The sequence below is a fragment of the Aethalodelphis obliquidens genome, unplaced genomic scaffold (genome assembly GCF_003676395.1).
Source record: "Aethalodelphis obliquidens isolate GAN/ISIS:26980383/991018 unplaced genomic scaffold, ASM367639v1 scaffold31, whole genome shotgun sequence".
Taxonomy (NCBI): domain Eukaryota; kingdom Metazoa; phylum Chordata; class Mammalia; order Artiodactyla; family Delphinidae; genus Aethalodelphis; species Aethalodelphis obliquidens.
This window is the reverse complement of record NW_020837975.1, coordinates 10767852-10790368: the sequence shown is the minus strand read 5'-3', so window position 1 is coordinate 10790368 and position 22517 is coordinate 10767852. Positions and strand designations below refer to the sequence as shown.

Below are 22517 nucleotides of genomic sequence, written 5' to 3'. Positions count from 1 at the left end.
TGCATACCTGTCTATCAGGAACCATCATAGCAACAGTTCTAAATTGAATTTTTAAGTTCTCTGGTAGTTCCTGGCGCCCAGCATATCCAGGGTTCTAAAAATTAAAATTATTTAATTTTAACTGTTGATATAATTTTCATTTCATGAATACAAATACATTTCAAATCCCTACGTCAGATTCTAAGAGGGTATTGAAAAACATTAGATTCATAAAATGTCCCTATTTTCACAAAAATGTGTACTGGACCATCCATATTTATTAATGTCACATCACTCCCTCTTACATATTTCCATTTTCGTTATACTAATAAAGTCACACACGTGCACACACACACACACCACTCTGTGTAGCAAAAATTAAGTATCTGTGTATCTATTTATTAAGAAAATAGAAAAGGAAATAGAAAAGAAAACTGAATAAATACTGGGGTAATTATGATCTAAACTATTATCGAAAGAGAAGGAAAATTCATCAGTTTACTTAGGTAATTTTTATTTCATCTCTTCAATTATCCTTTGCAGTGAGAATTAGAGAGTTCTGCGGCTGACAAAGTACCATTTAAAAAAACAAAACAAAACATGGGGATGAAGGGAAATAAAGACAGGAATGTTGAGAAAAACATTGAAAAGGACAAAAGTAGAGGTGGAAAGGAAGCTAATAAGTAGCAAAAGTCTGAGGACAGGTCAGAACCAAAAGTCCCAAGGGAAAAGTTAGAGGGTTCAAAGGCAAGTAAGGCAAAGAGGAGGCAGTCATTTTAGGAAAGTGCATGAAGAAACCTTCAGTCCCTGAGCATTTACTGGACACCGTCAATAGGCCAGATAACTTGCTAGGTGCTGGGAATACAAACATTACTGGCTGCCTCTCAATACTCCTTTTTTTCATCCTTAGGCACAGAACCCCAGTTGCAAGCTGTGTGCATCACCACCCAGGTTTAAAACCACATTTCCCAGCCTGCCTTGCAGCTGGTGTGATTAAATTCTACACTGTGAGTCACAAAGGGACACAGTGTATGAAACATCCTTGACGGAGGTTTGAAGGCCGTTGATTCAATCAATTGGCTCCAACAGAGATGCTTCTGTAGCATCTTGGGTTATAAGGTGGCCTTGAAGATGGAAACCATGATGGTGTTGAAACACTGAAGGATCTTAAGAGAATACATCCTTAGATGTTAAGCCACTATTTTTCATGTCTCAGTTATTCACAGCCTAATGCAATTATCTAATTGATATTTCCAATACTATTCTTAATCCAAAGGGAACATTAAGATTCTTTTAAATTCTTCTGAGCCACAGCATCACACTGAATAAACTTCTTCATCTAATTTCCTGAGTTATAACTGATCACGTCAGGATTATTAATATTTACTCCCAACTGCTTAACTGGTTGTTTGCTTACATTAAAGCTTATCAGAAAATTTTCTGATTTTTCTTCCTATAATTTATCTTTATCCACTCAGGACACTTAAAACTCAGAGTACTTGTATTATCTTGCGACTTAGAGACTTAACAGAATAGAGATCATTTAAAAGCATTAGTAAAACCAGTTCAACATTAACTTCACTTCTCCAATTTATAAACACCTCTATTTATTCATGCCTTTGGTTTTCTGTCTTTACAACATTGTATCACAAAGCTCTGCCCTCAATCACACGGTAACTGAATTTGTTACAATACTTTGGTATAGGACCTTGTTGAATTATTTTGGAAATTTTAAAGCATTTCCATCATCCTTTATTAAGTGTCAGAGAAAAGCCAAGTGTAGAGGTTAAGTAGTCAGGTTTTGATGTTAGACAGACAATAACATCTTTCTCTAGCTGTGTGACTTGAGCAAGTTCTTTTAATTTCCCTGAGCCTCGGGTGTCTTGGTTATAAAATATCTGTCACACAAAATACTACGGGACTATACCTCACTGACCCTTCAAAGTTAGGTGTGGCCAAGTGAATTGTTTTAACCCATGGTTGTGACCTGTGTCACTTCTGGACAGAAATCCTAAGAACCAGAGCATAATTCTTCTTGTTCTCTTTTTCCTTTGCTACAACAACCAGTAACGATTGAGACAGTACCAGAGTAAGGACATGTAAAGCATCCCCTGCCCTCTCCACCCGATACCATCAACCCGAAGTGGACATGGGGCATGAGAGAATAATACATCCTTGAGGTTTTAAACCACTAAAATTTGGGAGATTGTTATTGTAGCTTCCCCCCTGTCTGATACAATATATAAAATATTTAGCCCATCCCCTTACACAAAATTAGTGCTCAATAAACAGTAGCTATCTTTATTTTTAACATATCACTATTTTATCTTCTGTCTGGATTATTTTTACTACTCAAAAAAAAAATCATACAACAGGGACTATACTCTGACCCCTGGATTGTCAGTCATTTACCCACTAATACATGCTTACTTTTATTTGAGTCTGTAACAATTAAACCAATAAATTGCATTTAAAACCTATGTTCTTCAATCCCTTTTAAAATCGCATCAAAAAGTATAAAATACTTAGGAATAAACCTGACCAAGGAGGTGAAAAGAATGAAATAATGCCGTTTGCAGCAACATGGATGGGCCTAGAGATTATCATACTAAGTGAAGTAAATCAGACAGAGAAAGACAAATATCATATGATATCACTTATATGTGGAATCTAAAATATGATACAAATGAACTTATTTACAAAACAAAATCAGACTCACACAGACATAGAAAATAAATTTATGTTTACCAAAGGGGAAAGGGGGTGGGGGAGGGATAAATTAGGAGTTTGGGATTAGAGATACAAACTACTATATATAAAATAGATAAAAACAAGGTCTCAGTATATCACAGGGAACTATATTCAATATCTTATAATAAGCTATAATGGAAAAGAATATGAAAAAGAATATATACATATATAAAACTGAATCACTTTGCTGTACACCAGAAAGTAATACAACATTGTAAATCAACTATACTACTTCAATAAAAATTTTAAAAATATATAAAACCTATGTTCTCACCATTGTTAAGAAGATTCCAAATTCTGGATTTAAATCAACACAATCACCATCAGAAAAAATGAACTGTTTTTTTCTCTCTTTTCTTGCTGTCAAAACAATGTAAATTTGTTGGGCTGCCACTGATAATACAGGCAATTCAATTCTGTTAAACTCATCAAAACAGCCCCAAGAACCTGACTGTGCAAGACCTGGTATGAAAAACAGTTAATCTGGTGAGTTTTACTTTGTAATATATCTTCTTGACGGCAATCATTTCTCCAAAGCACTCTCAAACAATTTTATATTGAAATACAATCTATGTAAATTTCATACCTGGCTGTTTACAGAGACTTAGTTAATTCCAGTGATATACAAAGGTTTAATTATTTGTACATCATCACCAAAACAATGAAAATAGTACACTGCCAAAATGAAAGTATAGACACATCATTACACCAGGGATGCTGAAGGGTGACAAAAATTTGATTCAGTCTTGATGTGCCACCTCCAGTGGGGATGGGGGTGAAGCAGCCATAATATTGGGGGAAATTAACAAAATAACGGATGCCCCGTCTGGGTCAGATCACTCTGTTCCTTTCTTGTTGCAATGAGAGAAGTGCCAGGAAACTAGGTGAGACAGTGAATGGTCAAAAGGATGTTTATTTACTTCTTACAAAACCCAGCACGAAGGAAGACCTGCATATTGGGAACATTGCTCCTGTCTATTCTCTAAGGATGAAAACCTTCATTATTTTCAACTGCATGAAATGCTCTTCTTTCTTTTATTATTGCTTCCCCCCACCTACCCCCCCCCCCACACTTTTTCTCTCTCTCCTTTGGGAATTTCCATTATGTGGATATTGGAACTTATATATCTATCCCTATGGCCCTTAAATTTTTCTTTCAAACTTTCCATTTCTTTTTGCAATATACTCTCTTGGCTAGATATTCCAACTCAAGAGAGGTTTTTCGTTTTTTTCTCAGTTTTTATTTTCAATTTCTGATTATTCCAATTGTTATTCTTTTCATAGCAACTTATTTTTTCTTTAATTGATTGTATGTGGTAAATTCTTGAATCTCTCTGAAACCATTAATCTTAGTTACTTTTGCATTTTCTTTGGTTTCCTCTATTAATCAGTTAAGTGGTCAGTAGGTCTCCTTGCTGTTTGTGAGTGCCTCCTTAATGCCTTCAAATATTGTATGATACTTGGTTATCTCTTCATATGTGTGTATTTCCTCATTCCAAATGCAAATTCCTGTTTGCAGGATGCATGGCTGCCTCTGGCGATCTGGGGGAAGGGAGGAGAGAGGCAGGAGAGCTTACCCTCTGGGTCTGGAGCATGAGGTCTGACCTGGTGCAGTGCTTGCCTCTCTGGCACAAGCCTCCACCCGGCACTGATCTTTGTCAGGACTCCCACTTCAGACCTTTTACATGGAGGAAAACTACTGGAGATAGCCACTTCCTTTTCTTTTTCTCTGCTTTCTGCTATAGTTTTGGCATTCTAGGATTTACCTGGTGCTCTAGTCTGCTTCTCTCAACCATCTTCAACCCTTAAGCCAGGAGTGATCCACAGAAGAACTTTCTCTTTGATTAAAAAGTGGTTCTTTGGGTTTAATTTTTTTTAAAGGTCAGGCAATTATAATGAATAATGTAATGAATACCCACGTACCCACCTATCAAATCTTAACAATTCTGCTTCAGATTTCATCCTAAAGAATAAAATATTAGAACCACGGTTCAAGTCCATGTATGTCTCTCTTGGATCCACACTCCCTCCTTCTCCAGACGTAACTTCTATCCTGAATTTGATGTCAATGGTTCCTATGCATGTTTTTAAACTACTGCTCTTATGCATGTATTCACAAACGCTACGTACCTTGCTCGTTCAAAATTTGTTGTGTATCTATTTTTCTATATATCCATAAAATACTGTACATATACAGTATAAATACATACAGTATATAATCAAATTAATAAATCTGATTTATTTGCGGTTCTCTGAAGCAGTGCTGCCAACTTACACACACAGAAGAAGTACCAAGGGTTAGTTTCTACACACCCTTACCAACAGTGGTTTGTCAGACTTGTCGATTCTTACCAATTGGCAAGAATGAGAATGCTATCCCATTATTGTTTTGCATTTCTTAATGATTTGAAGAAAATCTTTCTTTCTTTTTCCTTCTTTTTTTTTTTTTTTTTGGTCATGCCATGTGACATGAGGGATCTTAGTTCCCCAACCAGGGATTGAATTGACCCCCTGCCCCCTGCAATGCAAGCGCAGAGCCTTAACCACTGGACCGCCAGGGAAGTCCGAAGAAAATCTTTCTTAATGCTGGATATTAATCTTTTGTCAGCTATACAGGTTAAAATATCTTCCCTCAGTCTGTAGCTTATTTTTTTCTCCTTCTTAGAGATGTATCACAAAAGTCTGTAAAATTTTATATATATATATATATATATATATATATATGTATACACACACACACACGCACAACTGACCCTTGAACAACACAGGGGTTAGGGGCATGGACATTCCACACAGTCAAAAATCGATATATAACTTTGCAGTCAGCCCTCCCATACCCACAGTTCAACATCTAGGTATTCAACCAATCTGATATCGTGTAGTACTGTAGTATGTATTTAGTTTAAAAAAATCTGTGTAGGGCTCCCCTGGTGGCACAGTGGTTAAGAATCCGCCTGTCAATGCAGGGCACGCGGGTTCGAGCCCTGGTCCAGGAAAATCCCACATGTCACAGACTAAGCCCGTGTGCCACAACTACTGAACCCGAGGGCCACAACTACTGACCCCGAGGGCCACAACTACTGAGGCCCGCATGCCTAGAGCCTGTGCTCTGCAAGAGAAGCCACCCAATGAGAAGCCCACACACCGCAAGGAAAAGTAGCCTCCGCTCGCTGCAACTAGAGAAAAGCCCGTGCACAGCAACAAAGACTCAGTGCAGCCAAAAAGTCAATAAATTAATTAAAAAAAAATTTGTGTATAAGTGGACCTGCTCAGTTCAAATCTGAACTGTACAATGTATATATATCCAACAGGCAGGTAATTAAAGATAAGAGTTGGATGAGCAATCCCATGGTATCTATTACAGGGATATTCTCTTACCCTGTTTAAGTGTATTAATCTTTTCTCTGTAGTTTGTAATTTTTGTATAAAAAGTCTCTTTCTACTCTGAGAACAAAGATATTTGCCTTTATTACCTTCTAAAAGCCATATATGTTTTGCCTACCACATTTAAGCCTTTAATCCCCAGAACTGATTTTTATACAGTTATAGGGATCCAATTTTTATACATGTAGGGATCCAATTTCCCTTGTTAAATATTAATCATCTATTGTACCAGAATGACTTATTTCAAAGTCTATCTCTTCATCACTGGTTTTCAATACCACCTTTTCCATATGTCAAGTGTCCCTGGCCTATTTCTGCATTCTCTACCATATTCCACTGGTCTATTTATCAACCCCTACACAAATACCACACTCTCTTAATTATGTGCTAAATGATATCTTTCTGAAATTTTCATTTTCTTTTTTTGTGCATGCTTAATTAAAATTTATTTTGTGTGTTGACTTCATATGCAAGTGAACTTGCTAAATTCTACTTTCTATAGTTTTGTTGAATTTTCTTTACTGTCTACCGTATCATTGGTAAATAACTATATTTTATATTTATTTCTTTCCAGTCTTTGTATTTTTGTTGTCGCTATTGTTGTTGTTCCTTACTGCAACTGGGCAGGATACAGAATACAGTGATAAGTAGAACTAATAGTAATGGAAATCCTCATCTTATATCTCCTCTCAAAAAAATGCTTTCAAATTTTCAATAGTATGATGTTTGCTGGGGATGCCCTTTATCAAGTGAGCTATGTGGATGGATATCTGGGAGAAGAATCTAAGGAATAGCAATCATATGGAGGAGGGAGTGTACTTCAGGATGTTTGGGAAGCATCACAAAGGTCAAAGTGGCTGTAGTAGACAGAGTGAGGGGACAGTATCAGGAGATGAGGTCAGAAGGTCACAGCAATGCAATGGGGAAGGAGCAGGTGTGACTGTATAAAACAATACAGGACCATCGTAAGGATTTCGGCTCTTATTCTAAGTGAGGCCAGTGCCCAGCTTTCAGCAGAAGAGTGTCATGATCTGACTTACAATTGGAAGGAACCAGTTTTGAGATTAGAATGGAGAGCACAAGGGTAAACTCAGGGAGACCAATTAGGAGGCTTATTGGAGTAGTACTGGTGAGAGATGATGATTGGCATGAACTAGGATGATAGCAGTGGGGATAATAGAAGGTGGCTGGTGTTGGCTGTATTTTGAAGGTAGAGCTAATAGTGTTTGCTGACAGTTGGATGTGAGTATGAGAGAAAGAGAGCTGTAAAGGATAAGTCAAAGATTTGTGTGTAAGTATCTGGAAGAATGGAGTGGGTGTTCAGTGTGTCAGGAAAGGCTGAGGAAGAAGTAGATACAGGGAGGGAAGACCAGGAGTTTGGTTTTGGACACAGTGAATCTGGACCTGTTAAGATATTTAAGTGGTGATGTCAAGGAGTAGATATCAGTTGTATTATGTGAATCCAGAGTTTCAAGGGTAAGTCTGAGCTAAAGATGTAAATTTGATCATTTAGAGAGTATTTAAAGTTTCGGTCTGCATGCGATCACCAAAAGAAGACCACAGAGCATTGAGTTCTAAGACTGAAGTGCTCTCTCATCTTTTTTCTTTGTCCATCTGAAACCACCTGCTATCTATCTTTCCAGATATTCTCAAAATTTCCCATCTGCTGGTGCCCCCCCCTTCTTGTTTTCTAGCATTACCATCCTTTTTAAAAATCTTTCAGGAATTCCCTGGTGGTGCAGTGCTCTCACTGCAGAGGGCCCGGGTTCGATCCCTAGTAGGGGAACTAAAATCCCATAAGCCACACAGCGTGGCCAAAAATAAGTAGATAAATAAATAATAAAAATCTTTCATTTCAATGGGATTTAATGCAGGAAGGGAAGTCACATGTGTAATCAGTTTGCTATCCTGATCTTATCTCCTCCACCATTGTTTCAGGCAGTAATAAATTGATTCCATTTTCATCATCTAATACACATTCAACTCATGGACTGTAATGCCAGCAATAGTACTGAACAATATTAAATTGATGATATCCAGCCATCCTGACCCAGAAAAATGGCAATAACATATGCATCAACCTATATTAATTTTGGTCATGTGGGATACTATCATTTTAGACTTCTATCAGAAAATAACATTTAACTGCAATAAAAGTAAATTCACCAAAAATAAGTGTTTGACACTTGCCTTTGAAAATCCTTCCTAGCCCCCTGAAATCCATTTGATCTGAGCAGTTAAACACGACCACATATTTTCCCAAGCATCTTCCCATGTCTTTCGTAGTTTCTGTTTTGCCAGTGCCTGCAGGTCCTGCTGGAGCCCCTCCCATGTTCATTCCCAAAGCTTGTGCCAAAGTGATATAGCATCTGCGAAAGTGAATGAGATAAAGCATTGTGAATATGGGATAACACATGTTACAGTAAAGCACAAGCAAAAGTCCAGTGCGATTGGAATAAGCCTGTTGGTTTTAGAATTTGAGCAGCCCACATAAGAGACAGGCAACCAAACAAGGCTGGAGTATCTGATATTCATTAGAAGTAATACAGTGTTCGCAAAAACGCTCAACTCTGACGTAAAAAACCTGTGGGCCTTCCTGCCATTGTGGTCACGATAAATCCCAAGTCAGAGAACCAAATAAGCAGCAGTGTACTGGCAGATGTTTAACAATGGGATCTCCAGGAACAAAAATAAATCTGATTTTTTTTTTTTGGCCGTGCCACATGGCATGTGGGATTCTAGTTCCCTGACCAGGGATCGAACCCGTGCCCTCTGCAGTGGAAGCGTGGAGTCCTACCAGTGGACCGCCAGGGAATTCCCTAAATCTGATTTTTATGTCTGCTGATTTCTGTGGCATAACTACTTCCACCATGGCTGATAACAAGCTACCAATGTGATAGCACAAAACTGGGGAGGGATGCATGACGTTGGCTCTTGCATGCCGGTACAAGCCAGCTCCAGCACACCATTGCAAGTAAATCATTTTACTATGAAATGTTTTGCTCGTTTAGACACATGTAAAGAACAATATAATGAATCTCCTTGTATCCCTAATCCAGCTTCAGTTATATTTACTTCAGATCTAAGCAAACTTAGTAAAGCTTCGTAAGACGTGAAGCTTTATAGGTAAACATCGATTGAAGGGAAAACACCCTGAAAATTTTACGCTGCGATGGGACTGGGCATATAAAGGGAGGTTGGATGAGTCTAGAGGAGGTTGAAGATATAATTTGGCTGTATCATAATTTTACCTGGAGGCAGCCCTGTTTAAAGTAACAGCAGAATTCATTGTTCTATGACCCAATTTAAGTCAATTCTACAAACGTGTATTGTCTTCTATGCACAGCATGTGGAACCAGGTAATTGCGGGACATATAAAGATGAAAAAAACCCAGCTCTTGTCTAGGGTCCTATATTGGAAAGAAGGGTGAGGAGATCTGCCGTTGACTGATTATTCAGACCTGGCCAAGAAACATCACTTTAGGTAGTAATTTCCACATTTGAAAAACCAGGAGACTAAACTAGACCACCTCCAAGGTCCTTTCTTTCTTTGCAATTCTAATGACCCCCTTTATGGTTCTAGAGACATTTGTCCATCTTGCAATCTAAACTTCATTACTAAATTACTCATAGTCAACATTCAAGCGTCCTTTTACTCTTTTATCTTTTTCTATTTCATAAAAATGTAATGTATATGTGCATTTAACTAACAATGATGGTTGTTTCATTGTTAGACTTTGATGAGCTAGCACGGACCCCACACGACAGCAATGCTTTTGCTAACATTTCAAATGCAATTTTTTAAAATTAATTTATTTATTTATGGTTGCCTTGGCTCTTCGTTGCTGTGTGCAGGCTTTCTCTAGTCGCAGCGAGCCAGGGCTATTCTTCATTGTGGTGCGCGGGCTTCTTATTGCGGTGGCTTCTCTTGTTGCACAGCACGGGCTCTACGCAAGTGGGCTTCAGTAGTTGTGGCTCGCGGGCTCTAGAGTGCAGGCTCAGTAGTTGTGGTGCACAGGCTTAACTGCTCCGTGGCATGTGGGATCTTCCCGGACCAAGGCTCAAACCCATGTCCCCTGCACTGGCAGGCAGATTCTTAACCACTGCGCCACCAGGGAAGTCCCTCAAAGGCAATTTTAAAACAATTTTAAGCACATGACTTAATTACAAAAATGGAATAATAAAAATGGAGTTTCCTACCTATCTGTTAATGGAGTGATAACAAGACGATCAGTGCATCCCAGAAATTCATTCTGGTAAATAAAATCAACATCTGTAATAGACACCACTGTTTGATCCAAATCTTCCTTGAAGTAAAATCTACTCTGTTTTAGCCATTCAAAATCAGTAACTGATTTGATATGCATTTTTACCTTAAAAACATGAAATACAAAGAGATTAGTACTGCACTGCAGTAGCATAAAACACAAGCATATGGGCAGTTTTTATTCACTCATTCACGAATTGATTCTCATTCATTTAACATATATTTACTGAGGCCCTCCTTGGGCCTGACACTGTGATGGGTGAACAAAGACAGACATGGTTCCTGCCTTCTGGAGCTGACAGAAGAGCACAAAAGACAATCAGATAAACAAGTAGTTGCAATAAAGTAGGAAAAGAAACTCAGGGTAATGAAATTATGTAGCAAGAAGACCTCACCTAGTGTAGAAGGTCTGAGGGGGATACTTGGAGAAAGAAACATCTAAACTAAACCCTGCAATAATAGTAGGAATTAGCCAGGGAAATAAAACAGAAGGGGTGATGGAGGTGTGGGAGGGCAAAACATTCTAGATGAAGACCCAGAAGATCTGACTGGCATGTTCAAGAAACTGAAAGAAGTTCAGTACAGCTGAGGCATCCAGGACTCTGGAGAAAGAGTGAGAGCTGAGGTTTCACAGGGCAGAGGAAAGAGGTTGGGCATTGTTCTCATGGCAATGGGAAGCCATGAGAAATGGGAAGGGATTAAGCAGAGAAATGCATGGTCATATATGCACACATGACTTCTTGCACCAGCACTGTGGCCAAACCAATCAATCTGCCCAGTCATCAGCTTATACCCATGGGGCAAGAGGTGCTGGGCTCCTACCACCATGGATGCAAGAGATAGAAACCGGGTAAGCACGTTTAGGAACATCTCACCGCCACCACATTCTACAGTGCTTCATGACTTTGCATCAGCAAACCTGGAGAAACCCCAGTCCTGCCCACTCAGGGGAACCAACATAGGAAGTGGCAAGTGGTCTCCTTCACTGCTCCGCAACCCAGGGCCCACTTCCAGGTCATTCGACACTAAAAAACAGACTCTGGCAACTGTACAATGCTCAGTTCTCCATCTAATCAAGTCTTCATGCTATTTACCATCTTGCATTTTGTTGTTTCATTGTTTATGATCTTGCTTCCTCCTCCAGTTAAGAACTCCTATCTTCCCTCTTGAAATGCAGTTTGTATTCATCATCTTAAAAGAGCTGCTTTCAGGTAACATAGTCCAGTACCGCCCCCAGGGACTCTGTTCTCTAACACAGGACCCTCAGCCATGGAGATGCGGTCAGCTAGCTACTTTCAACAATCCAATAAGATGGTAAAGAGGGGGTGGAGGAGGAAAAAGTAAAGAAGAATAGCTAATATTTACTGAGTTGTTACTGTACGTCAGTCTATTCTAAGCATTAGACATGGGAAGATAAAATGCATATATGCTGGCCATGAGATCTCATTTTACTTGGAATGCAAACTGACCATGAGTTCAGTAGCAATTAAGAAAAAAAAAAAACAGTTTCACAGTCTTAATTGTGTGTATATTTTCTTTTAAAAAATCCATTCTGTACAGAAAGTAAAGACGTGCTGAGCATTTTGATTTTAAAAAGAAATTTCTTCCATGAGACGTCAGCTTTAAGAGCCAGTGAGAGATGTATAGATATCCTCAATAGTACATTCATAGCAGGTATAGTAATGAACGTTTCTTGAAGTGGACTTCAAGGAAAGCCAAAGTATAATGGTAATTGCAATTCAGTGAAAGCAAATCTGTAGAAGGCCAAAGCAATATGGTCTAAGTATGCGGCTTTTTGATGGTTAGCTTGAACCAGAGAAATCCAAGAACAGTGTTTCTGGAACTTTAATACATATATGAATCACCTGGAAATCGTACTGAAATGCAGATTATGGTTCAGTAGGTCTGGTGGGGAGGCTGAAGATTCTGCTTTTCTAACAAGCTCCTAGGTGAGGCCCAATGCAGCTGATTGTCATACAACACTTTGAGAAAGAAGGATCTAGATTACAGGGGAATAGACAGACTACATGTCCTTCAATCTTCAATAAATACAACTTATCTGATCAGAACTTTTGATACAAATTTGAAACAGATAGCCTGGGATCATAGTCTCTAAAAAAGCACCCCAAGTTGCATGAATTATGTGTCTCTGATGAAGAAAAAAGAGGCCTAAAAGATAGATAAAATCAAATAGAATAAGTCAGTGGTAGTTAAAGACAAAACTAGTCAAATGGTGCAATATCAAAGCCACCTGGGGCCCCTACACCATAATAGATAACTACTGCTCAAGACCACTGGTTAGGGTTCTATTTCCAAAGGGAATTCAAATATCATCCCTCTCACTCCCACCCTGCAGAACTTTGCCCAAAGCAAGCCCATGATGCCCTGTTGGACACTATCAGTTGAACAGCCGTGCGAGTTCCCTGAAGCTTGGTTCTATTCAATCTGGACTTCTTTCACAGTTGGCTCATCTGTTGGAAGAGGTAATCTAGAAGACATGACCGCAGGTTGACCCAAGAGCTGGATGGACACAGGCAATTGGAGGATCCTCATCCCCTTCCCTGTCCTTGGAACGGGCATTCTGCCCACTGTTCCCACAGTGGGGCTGTTTTCAAGGATGCAGCCTTGAGAGAGCAATGTGTTGTTGAGACCATCTGGATGGTGTATGTGACAGTTAAGGCCTCTATATAAACTTAGAAAATTTTGGCAGACAAATGCAGAGATCTGCTCTGCTCGTGGCTGCCCAAGACAAGCCTCATGAGTAAACTTCCTGGCTTATTAAAACTTCCACCTACCAACCTGGAGTAACATGCCTCTCTCTTCAGGCTCTCCTTGCCCTCTCTGTACAGGGGCCAAGTTATGAACTAACATTATCATAACTCATGACCAAGCCCACCTAAATTATATCACATCCCTGGTTATTGGTTTAATGAAACAATTAGTTCAAATCACATCAGTTGATTCCAGACTTTCAGAATGCCAAAGGTGAATATACACATATGATTGTTAAAACTTCCAAATACAGATATTTGTAGACATCGTATAGTTGTCTACAACTATACAACTATACTGGAGGGTTGTAAAAAAGGACTAAGCAGATGGAAGGTTCATATAAGTTAAGAAATACATATAATACTTAAATGTTCATTATTAGAAGCACTAACTTATTAACTAGTACACTAAATTATTTTAAATTAAGAAAAAAATGATACTTTACCAAGTCATCAAAAATATCTCTCTGATGCACATGGATGGTAATTAGAGTTTCAAATTTCACTCTATCAAACTTGCTTAGGTCATGTGTTGTCTGACCAATTAGAGTATTTAGAATATCCAAAAATTTCTGATTGGTCACTTGCATGATTTTCCTGTCATCTTTTGCATTATTTAAAGCCTCTTCTGAATCATGTGTCCACAACATCTGAAGTCCCAGAAGCCCAACCTACAAATCCAGAAGACAAATAAATTTACCAAATATTTAAAGCACATCTGCAATAAAATTTAGTGGTCACTTAGTCACATAAAGGTGAACAGTCTTACTGATTTTAAACTAAAAAAGGGACATGCATTTTTCTACTCCCAAAGGGTAAAAACATTTAAAGTTCAAACTATTGATTATTTAATTATTTCAATGTCGATAGATAAATAATAATTTGAACAATTGCTATGATTTATGGAATTATATGTGCGTTAATGGAAGATGCTTGGGAAATTTTTCTACAGAGGGCCTGAGACCCATATACCTTCATACAGTGATTTTTCTTTCTCAAGAAAAGAAATGGAATTAATAGACTACTGTGTATTTTTCTTCAGCAGGGTTTTGCAAAAGTTTCTTTGCATCTTCTAAAAAGGATATGCTGCCTATCTCTTTTCTTAATCTCACACTCTCTCTAATATCCATATCTTTATCTACATCTACTTCTCTGTCTATATATTTATCTACGAGAGAGACAGACAGAAAGTGAGAAGGGGAAAAGCTTGTCCTTTGTCTCCTGATGAAGGCATAAGGAAACTGTGAGTGGACTGTCACCTTACCTACAATTTCTGCTGCAGAAAAGGAAATAAAACTGGTCAGAACATGCCCTACCCTCACCCCCTCACTGCAACAATTGTCCCTTTGGGAGCTTTTGTTCATCCCCGGAGTCAAGCAACAGATCCAAGATCATTTGGACCAAAAAGGAATTCCATATCTGGCAGGGGAAGGAAAGTGTGTGAGGGAAAGCGGGTACTGCAGGCATGGCATTCGATGTAGGTAAAGCAGGAATAAAACCCTTTCCTTATCCCTGCTTCCTCTGGAACTTCAATAATTTTCCTGCTAGAGTAGTGGCCAATCCTGGGGTCTGCAGGTAAAGATAAATGAAGCACCTGGCTGAGAGGAGTAATGGGATGTAGAGGAAATAGCTGCTGTCAGGAAGCTCCCAAGAGCAAGCAGATTCTATTTGCACAAAGCAAAGAGAAGCAGTACAGAAACAGCAGTGTAAGGCTTTCTTGATTTAAAGACCAAACAGACTTGCAGACCCTGCAAAATCACTACATAGAGGTATATTCTAAAAACTGATCTTTAAAATGATAACTATCCTGATATCTCTTGCACCCGTGGCCGCTGGCTTCCCTGCGCATTTGGTACTGCTGGGGCTCCCACAACCCAAGCAGCCATACCACCTTTGCACCCTGTCCTCACTGGGTCAGACCCAAGTGCTTCAGGGCAGCCCCAGGAGCAGACTCCTGTGGATGGCCCACACACAAAGGTGGGATAAAATCAAAGCTGAACCCCAGGGGTGGGGCGACCAAGGAAGAGGATCAAAAATCTTCCCATTAGCTGCACAAGCTGCAGATTAAATCCCCACAATCAGCTAGGTAGAACCTGCACCCATGGAATACTTGAGTCGACAATGAGAGTTCCCACATATGAAAACAGTCTAGCGCTGGCAGCTGTGGACTTTGGGGGCAGCACATGCAGGAACTGGGCCAGATCAGAGCCTGAGTGGTCCCCACAGGGCACACAACAGGTCCAGAAAACAGCCCAGAGGCAGTGGAGGGCCTCTTGGGGAGGTGGAAGTGGGCTGTGGCTCACAGGAAGAGCAAGGACACTGACAGCTTAGATAACATTATTATTGCTATTATTTTTATTATGTTTTGATTTGTTCTGTTGTTGGTTCTTTTTTTGGTTGTTGTTCTTGTTTTGTTGTTATTAGTCTTATTTAGTCTTTTGGGATTTTCTTGTTTTTTAACATGTCTTTTATCTTTTATTAATTTTTTAATATATTTCTATTTTTACTTTGCTTTTCAGTTGTTCTGTGTTCTCCCTTTTTTTCTTCTTTTTCTTTAATGTATTTTTTATTTTTTTATATTTCTGTTGCTACTTTTCTTTTCTTTTCTTCTGTGTTTTTTCCCTTTTTTCTTTTTTAATCATTTCTATCAATTTTTGTTTCTTTGCTTTATTCTTCAGTTGGCACTCTGCTCTGGTTTTGTTTTGGGGCTTTTTGTTTCTGTTAGTTTTGTTTTTAATTGTTTGATTTCGTTTTCAGGTTCTTTTGTTTGTCTGGTTGTTCTCTTCCTTTTTGTTTTATTTTGTTCTGTTTTTGTTTCTTTTGTATGTGTGTGTTTCCCTGTTTCTCTTTGTTTGATTTTGCTTTTACCATTTGTCTGGGGTTTCATTTGTCTTTTATATCTTTTTTAAAAAAAAAATCCCCTTTATTGCCATAATGAACAACTTGCACGGTCTTAGTTCCCTGGCTGGAAGTCGGCCTGAGCCTCTGGGGAGGGAGCGCTGAGTCCAGGATGCTGGACCACCAGAGAATTCCCAGTCCCAGGGAATGTTAAGCAGTGAGAGCTCTCCAGGAGGCCTCTATTTGAATACAAGACTCCATTCTACTGCCTGCAGTTCCCAGTGCTGGACACCTCAGACCAAACAACAAACAAGACAGAGACACAAACCCACCCATCAGCAGACAGGCTACCTAAAGTCATACTAAGTTCACAGACACCCCAAGACACACCACCTGACATGGCCCTGCCCATCAGAGGGAAAAGACTCAGTTCCACCCACCAGAACGCAGGCACCAGTCCCTCCCAACAGGAAGCCTACACGAGCTACCGGACCAACCTCAGCATCAGGGACAGAGAACAGAAGCAAGAGGAACTACAATCCTGCAGCCTAGGGAAAGAAGACCTCAAACACAGTAAATTAGACAAAATGAGAAGACAGAGAATTATCTTGCAGACAAAGGAGCAAGATAAAAACCCACAAGACCAAAAAAATAAAGAGGAAATAGGCAAACTACCTGAAAAACAATTCAGAGTAATGATAGTAAAGATGATCCAAAATCTTGGAAAGAGAATGAAGGCATGGATCAAGAAGATACAAGAAATGTTTAACAGGGACCTAAAAGAACTAAAGAACAGACAATCAATGGTGAAATGAAAAATACCCTAGAAGGAATCAATAACAGAATAACAGAGGCAGAAGAAGGGATAAGGGAGCTGGAAGATAGAATGGTGGAAATAACTGCAGCAGAGCAGAATAAAGAAAAAAGAATGAAAAGAAATGAGGACAGTCTCAGAGACCTCTGGGACATTAAGCACACCAATATTTGAATTATAGGGCTCCCAAAAGAAGAAGAGAAAAAGAAAGGGACTGAGAAAATATTTGAAGAGATTACGGTTGAAAACTTCCATAACATGGGAAAAGAAATGGTCAGTCAAGTCCAGGAAGCACAGAGAGTCCCATACAGGATAAATCCAAGAAGAAACACAACAAGACACATATTAATCAAACTATCAAAAATTAAACAAAAAGAAAAAATATTAAAGCATCAAGGGAAAAACAACATACAAGTTAATCCCCATAAGGTTAACAGCTGATCTTTCAGCAGAAACTGCAAGCCAGAGGGAGTGGCAAGACATATTTAAAGCGATGAAAGGGAAAAACCTACAACCAAGATTACTCTACCCAGCAAGGATCTCATTCAGATTCGACAGAGAAATCAAAAGATTTAGAGACAAGCAAAAGTTAAGAGAATTCAGCACCACCAAACCAGCTTTATAACAAATGCTAAACAACTCCTCTAGGCACAAAACAGAAGAGAAGGAAAAGACCTACAAAAACAAATCCAAAACATTTAAGAAAATGGTTATAGGAACATATATATCAATAATCACCTTAAATGTAAATGGATTAGGGACTTCCCTGGTGGCGCAGTGGTTAAGAATCCGCCTGCCAATGCAGGGGACACGGGTTCGATCTCTGGTCTGGGAAGATCCTACATGCCACAGAGCAACTAAGTCCATGTGCTACAACAACTGGGCCTGCGCTCTAGAGCCCGTGAGCCACAACTACTGAGCCCACATGCAACAACTACTGAAGCCCGTGTGCCTGAAGCCTGTGCTCCACAACAAGAGAAGCCACTGCAATGAGAAGCCCACGCACCACAATGAAGATCCAATGTGGCCAAAAATAAATAAATAAATAAATTTTAAAAAAATGTAAATGGATTAAATGCCCCAACCAAAGGACACAGACTGGCTGAATGGATACAAAAATAAGACCCATATATATGCTGTCTACAAGAGACCCACTTCAGACCTAGGGACACATACAGACTGAAAGTGAGGGGATAGAAAAAGATATTCCATGCAAAGGGAAATCAAAAGAAAGCTGGAGTAAGCAATACTCATATCAGACAAAATAGACTTTAAAATAAAGACTATTATAAGAGACAAGGAAGGACACTACATAATGATCAAGGGATCAATCCAAGAGCAAGATATAACAATTGTAAATATTTATGCACCCAACATAGGAGCACCTCAATACATAAAGCAAAGGCTAACAGCCACAAAAGGGGAAATCAACACTAACACAATAATAGAGGGAGACTTTAATGCCTCACTTACACCAATGGACAGATCATCCAGACAGAAAATTAATAAGGAAACACAAGCCTTAAATGACACATTAGACCAGATGGACTTAATTGATATTTATAGGACATTCCATCCAAAAACAGAATACACTTTTTTCTCAACTACTCATGAAACATTCTCCAGGATAGATCACATCTTGGGTCACAAATCAAGGGCTTGGTAATTTAAGAAAATTGAAATCATATCAAGTATCTTTTCCGACTACAACACTATGAGACTAGATATCAAATACAGGGAAAAAACTGTAAAAGAAAAAAAAACATGGAGGCTAAACAATATGCTACTAAACAACCAAGAGATCACTGAGGAAATCAAAATATACCTAAAAGCAAATGACAATGAAAACATGATGACCCAAAACCTATGGAATGTAGAAAAGCAGTTCTAAGAGGGAAGTTTATAGCAATACAATCCTACATCAAGAAACAAGAAAAATCTCAAATAAACAACCTAACCTTACACCTAAAGCAATTAGAGAAAGAAGAAAAAAAAAACCAAAATTAGTAGAAGGAAAGAAATCATAAAGATCAGATCAGAAATAAATGAAAAAGAAATGAAGGAAACAATAGCAAAAATCAATAAAACTAAAAGCTGAACCTTTGAGAAGATAAACAAAACTGATAAACCACTAGCCAGACTCATCAAGAAAAAAAGGGAGAAGACTCAAATCAACAGATTTAGAAATGAACAAGAAGTAACAACTGACACTGCAGAAATACAAAGAATCATGAGAGATTACTACAAGCAACTATATGCCAATAAAATGGACAACCTGGAAGAAATGGACAAATTCTTAGGAAAGTACAATCTTCCAAGCCTGAACCAAGAAGAGACAGAAACTATGAACAGACCAATCACAAGCACTGAAATTGAAACTGTGATTAAATATCTTCCAACAAACAAAAGCCCAGGCCCAGACAGCTTCACAGGCGAATTCTATCAAACATTTAGAGAAGAGCTAACACCTATCCTTCTCAAACTCTTCCAAAATATAGCAGAGGAAGGAACACTCCCAAACTCATTCAACAAGGCTACCATCACCCTGATAACAAAACCAGACAAAGATAACACAAAAAAAGAAAATTACAGACCAATATCACTGTTGAACATAGATGCAAAAAGCCTCAACAAAATACTAGCAAACAGAATCAACAACACATTAAATGGATCATACACCATGATCAAGTGGGGTTTATCCCAGGAATGCAAGGATTCTTCAATATATGCAAATCAATCAATGTGATACACCATATTAACAAACTGACAGATAAAAACCATAGAATAATCTCAATCGATGCAGAAAAAGTTTCCGACAAAATTCAACACCCATCTATGATAAAAACTTTCCAGAAAGTGGGCATAAAAGCAACCTACCTCAACATAACAAAGGCCATATATGACAAACCGACAGCAAACAAAATTCTCAGTGGTGAAAAACTGAAACCATTTCCTCTAAGATTAGGAACAAGACAAGGGTGCCCACTCTCACCACTAGTTTTCAACATAGTTTTGGAAATCATAGCCACAGCAATCAGAGAATAAAAAGATATAAAAGGAATCCAAATGTCAAAAGAAGAACTAAAATTGGCACGGTTTGCAGATGACATGATACTATACATAGAAAATCCTAAAGGTGCCACCAGAAAACTACTAGAGCTAATCAACAAATTTAGTAAAGTCGTAGGATACAAAATTAATACACAGAAATCTCTTGCATTCCTGTACACTAACAATGAAATTTCAGAAATAGAAATTAAGGAAACAATCCCATTTATTATTGAAACAAAAAGAATAAAATACCTAGGAATAAACTTACCTATGGAGACAAAAGACCTGTATACAGAAAACTATAAGATACCGATGAACGTAATCAAAGATGATATAAATAGATGGAGAGATATACCATGTTCTTGGGTTGGAAGAATCAACATTGTGGAAATGACTATACTACCCAAAGCAGTTTACAAATTCAGTGCAATCCCTATCAAATCAGCTATGGTATTTATCACAGACCTAGAACAAAAAATTTTACAATATGTATGGAAACACAAAAGACCCCGAATAGCCAAAGCATCTTAAGAAAGAAAAACGGAGCTGGAGGAATCAGGCTCCCTGACTTCAGACTATACCACAAAGCTGCAGTAATCAAGACAGTATGGTACAGGCAGAAAAACAGAAATATACATCAATGGAACAGGATAGAAAGCCCAGAGGTAAACCCATGCACCTATGGTCACCTTATCTTTGACAAAGGAGGCAAGAATATACAATGGAGAAAAGACAGCCTCTTCACTAGTGGTGCTAGGAAAACTGGACAGCTACATGTAAAAGAATGAAATTAGAACACTTCCCAACACCATACACAAAAATAAACTCAAAATGGATTTAAAGACCTAAATCTAAGGACAGACTCTATAAAACTCTTAGAGGAAAACAGAGGTGGCACACTCCTTGACATAAATCACAGCAAGATCCTTTTTGGCCCACCTCCTAAAGAAATGGAAATAAAAGCAAAAATAAATAAATGAGACCTAATGAAACTTAAAAGCTTTTGCACAGCAAAGGAAACCATAAACTAGACGAAAAGACAGCCCTCAGAATGGGAGAAAATATTTGCAAATGAAGCAACTGACAGAGGATTAATCTCCAAAATGCTCATGCAGCTTAATATCAATAAAAACAAACAACTCAATCCAAAAATGGGCAGAAAACCTAAATAGACATTTCTCCAAAGAAGACATACAGATGGCCAACAAGCACTTGAAAAGATGCTCAACATCACTAATCATTAGAGAAATGCAAATCAAAACCACAATGAGGTATCACTTCACACCGGTCAGAATGGCCATCATCAAAAAATCTACAAACAATAAATGCTGGAGAGAGCGTGGAGAAAATGGAACCCTCCTGCACTGTTGGTGGGAATGTAAATTGATACAGCCACTATGGAGAACAGTATGGAGGTTCCTTACAAAACTAAAAATACAACTACCATGTGACCCAGCCATCCCACTACTGGGCATATACCCTGAGAAAACCATAATTCAAAAAGAGTCATGTACCACAATGTTCAGCGCAGCACTATTTACAATAGCCAGGACATGGAGGCAACCTAAATGTCCATCAACAGATGAATGGACAGAGATGATGTGGTACATATATACAGTGGAATATCAGCCATAAAAAGGAATGAAATTGAGTCATTGTTAGTGATGTGGATGGACCTAGAGTCCATCATGCAGAGTGAAGTAAGTCAGAAAGAAAAACCAAATACCGTATATTAACACATTTATATGGAATCTAGAAAAATGGTACTGATGAACCTACTAGCAGGACAGGAATAGAGACGCAGACATAGAGAACAGACTTGTGGACACAGAGGAGGAAGGGGAGAGTGGGACGAACTGAGAAAGTAACATTGACATATATACATTACCATGTGTAAAATAGATAGCTAGTGGGAAGCTGCTGTATAGCACAGGGAGATCAGCTCGGTGCTTTGTGACGACCTAGAGGGGTGGGATGGGGAGGGTGGGAGGGAGGCCCAAGAAGGAGGGGGTATGCAGGTATATGTATACATACAACTGATTCACTTTGTTGTACAGCATAAACTAACACAACATTGTATAGTAATTATAATCTAATAATGATGAGAAAAATAAAATGACTACCCTAAGTCACCAAGAAAAGCTTAAATTGTGTTTTTCACTAGGTTTAAGAAGGCAGCAGACTTCACAGGGAAAACTGGAGGATGTTTCATTACAATAAAAAATAAAATAGGAATGCTCATTCTCATCAATATTATTTGATGCTTATAATAAGCATATTAAAAAATACTGAAAGGGACCACATGGAAATATTAAGTCATCATTTCCAAGTGGTGGAAAAATGGGAAATTTTTATTTTCACTTTCATATTCTTCAAGTTTTCCCCAATTTTTGCAACAAGGATCCATTGTGTTCATAATCTTAAAAACGTGTTTGAGAAGAAAATAGAGGTGAAATTTTAAACAATTTTAGATAAAAAATTAACATTGTATAATAGGCAAATTTATTTGGGAAACCTGCTTTATAAAATGCAATTTAGGGACTTCCCTGGTGGCACAGTGGTTAAGAATCCGCCTGCCAATGCACAGGACACAGGTTTGATCCCTGGTCCAGGAAGATCCCACATGCCATGGAGCAACGAAGCTCACGTGCCACAACTACTG

General features: G+C 38.5%; 1 protein-coding gene across 1 annotated transcript in view; it reads right to left on the bottom strand.

Moving 5' to 3' along the window:
- The window catches only part of DNAH8 (dynein axonemal heavy chain 8), a 330122-nt gene that overhangs the window by 170319 nt on the left and 137286 nt on the right, over positions 1–22517 (bottom strand). Inside the window, exons 42-46 of the mRNA XM_027127141.1 lie at positions 13599–13823; positions 10315–10487; positions 8305–8483; positions 3005–3192; positions 8–94 (exon numbers count right to left, since the gene is read on the bottom strand). Coding sequence (XP_026982942.1) covers positions 8–94; positions 3005–3192; positions 8305–8483; positions 10315–10487; positions 13599–13823 — 852 coding nt within the window. The remainder of the gene's footprint in view (positions 1–7; positions 95–3004; positions 3193–8304; positions 8484–10314; positions 10488–13598; positions 13824–22517) is intronic.